The sequence below is a fragment of the Chelonoidis abingdonii genome, chromosome 1 (assembly GCF_003597395.2).
Source record: "Chelonoidis abingdonii isolate Lonesome George chromosome 1, CheloAbing_2.0, whole genome shotgun sequence".
Classification (NCBI taxonomy): domain Eukaryota; kingdom Metazoa; phylum Chordata; order Testudines; family Testudinidae; genus Chelonoidis; species Chelonoidis abingdonii.
In genome coordinates, this window is record NC_133769.1 from 370,407,165 (window position 1) to 370,414,287 (window position 7,123).

A 7,123-nucleotide genomic window follows, 5' to 3' on the forward strand; every position below is an offset into this window, starting at 1 on the left:
CATGCCCTATTCTCATTACCTTTCTGCTAGGAGGCTGGATAAAAAACCAGTGGGGACACTAGGCAATAGAGGTGCTAAAGGAGCACTCATGGATGATAAGGCCATTGTGGAATAACTAAATGAATTTTTTGCATTGGTCTTCATGTCTGAGGATATGAGGGAGATTCCCAAACCTGAGCCTTTCTTTTTAGGTGACAGATCTGACGAACTGTCCCAGATTGAGGTATTGAGTAATGGTCTCAAGTTGCAGTGGGGGAGGTTTAGGTTGGATATTAGGAAAAACTTTTTCACTAGGAGGGTGGTGAAGCACTGGAATCTCCTTCCTTAGAGGTTTTTAAGGTCAGGCTTGACAAAGCCCTGGCTGGGATGATTTAGTTGGGAATTGGTCCTGCTTTCAGCAGGGTATTGGATTACATGACCTCCTGAGGTCCTTTCCAATCTTGATATTCTATGATTCTATGATCGCTAGAGGAGTTTTTGGAACAAACTGATAAATTAAACAGTAATAAGTCACTGGAACCAGATGGTATTCACCCAAGAGTTCTGAAAGAACTCAATTGTGAAATTTCAGAACTACTAATTCTTCTCTATAACCTGTCATTTAAATCAGCTTCTGTACCAGATGATGGGAGGATAGCTAATATGACACCAATTCTTAAAAAGGGATCCAAAGCTGATGCTGACGATTACAGGCCGGTAAGCCTGACTTCAGTGCCAGGCATACTGGTTGAAACTATGATAAAGAACAATACCATCAGACATATAGATGAACATAATTTGTTGGGGAAGAGTCAAAATGGTTTTAGTAAAGGAAAATCACACCTCAACAATCTACATGAATTCATTGAGGGGGATCAACAAGCACGTGGACAAAGAGGATCCAATGGATATAGTATACTTAGATTTTCAGAAAGCCTTTGACAAGGTCCTTCACCAAAGGCTCTGGGATAAGAGGAAAGGTGCTCTCATGGATTGGTAACTGGTTAAAAGATAAGAAACAAAGAGTAGGTATAAATAATCAGTTTTCAGAATGGAGAGAGGTAAATAGTGGTGTCCACCACGGGTCTGTACTGGGACCAGTCCTATTCAATATATTCATAAATGCTCTGTAAAAAGGGGTGGACAATGAGATGGAAAAATTTGCAATGATACAAAATTAATAAAGATAGTTAAGACCCAGGCAGACTGTGAAGAGATACAAAACAATGTCTCAAAACTGGGTGATTGGGCAATAAAATGAAAGATAAAAATTAATGTTGATAAATGCAAAGTAATATGCATTGGAAAGCATAATCCCAACTATACCTAAAAAATGATGGGGTCTAAATTAGCTGTTACCACTCAAGAAAGAGATCTTGGAGTCATTGTGCATAGTTCTCTGAAAACATCCACTCAAAGTCCAGGCGCAGACAAAGAAAAGCAAATAGAATGTTGGGAATAATTAAGAAAGGGATAGATAATAGGACAGAAAATATCATATTGCCTCTACATAAATCTGTGGTACATCCACATCTTGAATACTGTGTGCAGGTGTGGTCGCCCCATCTGAAAATATATATATTGGAACTGAAAAAGATTCAGTAAAAGGGCAACAAAATTATTAGGGGTTCAGAACGGCTTCTGTATGAGAAGAGATTAATTAGACTGGGACTTTTCAGTTTGGAAAAGAGATGGCTAAGCGGAGATATGATTAAGGTCTATAAAATCATGACTGATGTAGAGAAAGTAGATAAGGAAGTATTGTTTACTACTCATAACACAAGAAGTAGGGGTCACCAAATGAAATTAATAGGCAGAAAGTTTAAAAGAAATAAAAGGAAGTGTTTCTTCATGTTAGGATATAGATATTCAGGCCTGTCTGGAAAGGCCTATACATTAAGATGTAGGTGTATTCTTATCACTTAGCTAGTTATAGAGATATAAAAGAAAGAATCAAAGATCACTGTCTGTAGAATGACCTTCTCTTACTGTGACAGGCTAAGGCCTTCAGCTAAGATGTAGTTAGGCAGCCATAAGCTGGGAAGTGTAGGGTCACATCCTCACATTCCAAACTAGTCACAATGAAATAAGGTGCTATTGGGCTATTAGGAATACAGTCCTGTCCTGATATTCCTATCACCTCCAGAGAAAGGGAAGAGCCTAGAAGATGTAAAAGGAAACTTAGTTTAATAGCATCCTGTCTGGCAAGAACTCCCTTATCAATAGACACAACTGGAGAACCCTTATATCTGTATAGATGTTATTGTGAGATCTTCACTTCTGTATTTTTTTATATATTTATTTGTATGGTCTCTGTATGGTTCTGTGATTGTTCCTGTCTGCTGTATAATTAATTTTGTTGAGTGTAAACCAGTGAAGGTGGTGGGGTATAATTGGTTAAATAACCATATTACAACATGTTAGGATTGGTTAGTTAAATTGCAGGAAAATGATTGGTTAAGGAATAGCGAAGCAAAACTCAGGTTTTACTATATAACCTGCAGTCAATCAGGAAGTAAGGGAGGGGAATGGGAACAGGGACTGGGGATGGGGGAATTGGGATCATGTTTTACTAAAGGGGGAAATGGGGTTAGGAGATGGGACCAGAAACAGGGACATAGACAAGGCTCTCTGGTGTCAGAGCTGGGAAGGGGACACTGAGGAAGGAAACTGAAATCATGCTTTCTGGAAGTTCACCCCAATAAACATTGAATTGTTTGCGCCTTTGGATTTCAGGTATTGTTGCTCTCTGTTCATGTGAGAAGGACCAGAGAAGTGGGAGGGTGAAGGAATAAGCCCCCTAACACTTCACACAATGCACAGTCAACCTGTGGAACTCCTTGGCCGAGGATGTTGTGAAGGCCAAGATCATAACAGAGTTGAAAAAACTAGATAAATTCATGGAGGATAGGTCCATCAATGGCTATTCACCAGAATGGACAGGAATGGTGTCCCTAGCCTCTGATTTGCCACAGCAAGAGTTTGTCCAAATTAGCATAAAAGCTGTGGGATGAAAATCAAATTCAAAATCAAACCCCCAGTATTGATACTTGTATCCTGACTGAGGATTAGCAAAGGTTTCTAACAAAGCTCTGAAAATGTTGATGTTAAAAATAGACCTCAAAATAGCCCAAAACTTATGTAGTTCAATAACAACAACGTTACTTTGTTTATTTCTTATAGCATTCAGCAATGGCATTCAATTATTTCACCCTGGCTGCCTTTGCTGGAAGTAAAATGCTTCTGCCGCTGGTCATTTATCAGCAGTTACTAGAGCAATCTTTTCTTTTGTTGGTGGAAAATGTTCACAACACATTTTGTGTTCTTGCCTGTACGCCCTAATGTTAAAAATGTTTTCTAAAGTTTCTCTCACATCTTATTGCACAGTATAGTTTTTATCAAGTTTATTTGAAAAAATAATCTTTCAACTGTGGCATTGCTTAAGTGTAGCAACAGCAATGACAAAGCAACCAAGCCAAGTTGACTAAACTGTTTGTCCCCAGCAGCATCTGTGTGTTTGAGATCTCCAACCCAAAACTGCTCTATTTGGTTGTTCTGAGTATGAGGCCAGTGAACTACAAGCAAAACTCTCCCCTGCTGCTCCAATAGTTTAAGATCTCCAGAAAACAATCACAAAATTGACACATCAGACAATCTAGGTAATGAAGGGCTGATCAAGTAGGACTTAGCACTGCAAGTAATTCAATCACCTGGATGTTCGATGGAATCTTTCACAAACTCCAAGATGAAATCTCAATACCTACTTTTGACATCTTCGACAACAGGAACGGTTAGAGTGGATTTTGAAAGTTGCCTCTGAAACTGAAGTTATTTGGCTCAAGGTTGATGTCACAGCAGTGCATTTCACAAAAACACACAGTTTCATAACTCTCACCAACAAGCTCTAGCAGAATGTCCTCAATTCCTGCATTAACTTTCCTGTATTTGCATTTCCATCTGAACCTTTTGGTTTATCGTCCAGGCTTTCTGAAGGACTGGATGCAGAAAAATCAGGCATATTTTGTTCGCCAGATCACATATGATACATGTCATAAGTTCAGCATTGTTTTATTTTTCTTTGGCTATCAGAAAGTAAAGCTTCAGTTCATCAAACTGATGAAGAACCCTGTTACACAGGGTCTAATGCAAAGCCACCTTGTATCAGAAAGCTGCAGTATCCTCTGGTGGTCTGGAAGTCATGGAAAGGCCAAGTGACAGGGTCATTGGAGTAGGGGGCTGACAGGTGATGCAGAAAGAGATCAAGTGATGGTCAGAGACAGTGAACTTAGCAACAGAGAGAGCAGAGCTCGGTGATGGAGTGATAAAATGTTAGGTGTGAGGAACTTCTCAGACTGTGAACTTCCACATTTCTGAGAACAGCAAAAATAGGAGAGAGCACTCTTGATTAACAGGGAGATCTGATTTCCCCCACTTGTCTGGCAGGCTTAAATTCAGTGGCCCGGCTGATCACCCTGCAGGTGTATTTCCCCACTTTGTCCCGAAGCTCTTTGGTTTTGACCCCATAAATGATAGGGTTGAGCATGGGGGGAAAAAGGAAGAAGAGGTCAGCCAAGATGATGTGAACATGGGGAGCGATGCCCTGACCAAACCGGTGTGTCAGAGTGGTGAAGAGGACGGACGAATAAGATGTCAGGATCACACAGATGTGGGCTGTACAGGTGTTAAGGGCTTTCTGGTGAGCTTTCCTGGAGGAGATTCTGAGGATGGCCCTGATGATCAGACTGTAGGACAGGGCAATGAGCATCAAGTCTGATCCCATGACTACAAAGGCCATCATCAAGCCATATGTCCTGTTGACAGTGGTGTCAGCACATGACAGCTTCACCACAGCTATATGCTCACAGTGTGTGTGGGAAATAATACGGTTAGGACAGAATGGCTGCTGGCTCAGGAACAGGGGCAAGGGAAGAGCTAAGAGAACCGATCTTATCAAACCCACTAGCCCTAATATAGCTATCCGTGCATTGGTGAGGATGGTGGTGTATCTCAGAGGCCTACATATGGCAACGTAGCGATCAAAGGCCATTGCCATGAGGATGGCTGAGTGCATAATGGAAACTGCATGAAGGAAGAACATCTGGGTGAGGCAGCCACCCACCGTAATAATATTCAAATTGAACCAAAATATAAACAGTGCCTTTGGCATGATGGAGGTAGTCGTGCCAATGTCTGTGAGTGCCAGCATGCACAGCAGCAGGTACATTGGCTTGTGCAGGGTCTGCTCTTTGCCTACAACAAACAGAAGTGTGAAATTTCCCAACATTCCAATAAAGTAGAAGATAGCGAAAGGGATGGAAATGCAGAGATGCTCAGCTTCCAGGCCAGGGATGCCTGTTAGAATGAATGTTGAAGGGACAGAGTTTGTGAGGTTGATTCCAGCCATGAGATGGTTGATGCATCGATAGGGCTCAGAAATACTCAAGTTGCCTGTAATGATAGGGAAACACAGTGAGGTGGGTTACATACTTTATTATAAAATGTACAGTAAATATTTTGTAGTTATTACCAATCTAGAAATGGAGGTGAGCAGTGAGATGGAAAGATTTACAGATGGCACCAAATTATTTAGGTCAGAGTCAAGTCCAGAGATGTCCTCAGAGGGAGATCACCAAGCCAGGTAAATGGGCAGCATGATGACAAATGAACTTGAATGTAGATACCTGCAGGGTGTATGCCCATTGGAGGGAAAAGATTGAACATCTCAAACACCTTTCAAAGTAATAAATTAGCTATATGAACTCAGGAAAGGGACCTAGGTGTCATGGTACACAGCTCCGTGAAACCTTGCTCACAGTGCAAGCACGGACAGAAATTGAACAAAGTATTGGGATCTAGGAGGAGTGCAATGAAGAATTATATAGAAAATACAATGCCATGTGGTCACTAAGTCAATGTTTCACCCTCCTCTAGACTCCTCTGTGTAGTACTAGGCACCCCTGTGACATGATATTGCAGAACTAGAGGGGTTCAGGCAGGGGCAATCAGAAGATTCAAAGTCCCTAGTAAACTCTCATAATAAGAGAGATTGAAAAGACTGGGATTGTTACCTTACAACTGAGATGAATTAGAGGGGATATGAGAAAAGTTTATAAAATACTTTCTGGTATAGAGTAAATCAAGAATGTGTTCTCCCTGTCTGATAACACAAGATCAAGTCAACATTCAATTAAACAGAAAAGTAGCAAATTCAAAACAGACAAAAAAAAGAATTTTCTTCACTCAGTGCCTAACTAGACTGAGGAACTCATTGCCACAAGAGGTAGTTGAAGCTGTGAACTATGTAAGAATCAGGAAGCGGAGGGACATTTGTATGGATATAAAACTAACCAGCTTCAATAGTTACAACTAAATAAATATTTTAGAAAGCCTATACACTCATATGTTTCAGGGTAAAAGCCAAACTCTTGCTGTTCTGCAGCACCCGGAGCTGTCACTGTCAGAGAAGGACACTGGACCAGAAGGACCACAGGTCAGATTCATGATGCAATTTCTATATTGTAAAGGAGCCACGTTTCCCCATGGAAACAGATATTATCATGCTGGGCTATGGAAAGGCGGAAGAGTCTTGGCATTTAGGGCTACAGGAGTGCACCTCTATTACTTTCTATGGTGGTTTTTTGTTTGTTTGTTTGTTTTTGTTTTTTTTTTGACACTTTCTTGCAGGCACCCAGCTTTGTCTGAGACAGAAGATACAGTTCTTAACCGACAAGTGTAAGCAGAAACATGTGTCAGCAACTCAATTGCTAACCCTTCCCAGTCTTGAATATCAATGAAATTTGCAGATTACACAAACATTGAGAGATCGCAAAAAATAAAGAGGACAGGTCACTAATTCAGAGCAATATGGACTGGATGGTAAACTAGTTTGAAGCAGACAATATGCGTTCAAAGATAGCTATGTAGATATCTACATATAGGAAAAACAAATGTAAGTGATGCTTACGTGATAGGTGACACACATGGGAAGCACCATGAATCTGTAGAATATATGGGGTATGAACGCATAATTAGTTAAACATGAGCTCTCAGTGTGACCATGTGACCAAGGAATTCATATGAGCCTTGGATGATAACCAGGGGAATCTTAAGGAGAGGTAGAGAATTTATTTTAGCTCTATATTTG

At 40.6% G+C, this 7,123-nt stretch overlaps 1 protein-coding gene across 1 annotated transcript; it reads right to left on the reverse strand.

Annotated features, from left to right (window-relative positions):
• Positions 1-4,384: 4,384 nt before the first annotated feature.
• LOC116818293 (olfactory receptor 52K2-like) lies at positions 4,385-5,383 on the reverse strand. The gene has a single exon (XM_032769088.1). The coding sequence runs from the start codon at positions 5,381-5,383 to the stop codon at positions 4,385-4,387; it is 999 nt and encodes a 332-aa protein (XP_032624979.1).
• Between the last annotated feature and the right edge of the window lie 1,740 nt (positions 5,384-7,123).

Coding starts and splice junctions, on each gene's coding strand:
- LOC116818293 (XM_032769088.1), bottom strand. CDS start 5,383: ATGGCTGGAATCAACCTCACAAACTCTGTCCCTTCAACATTCATTCTA.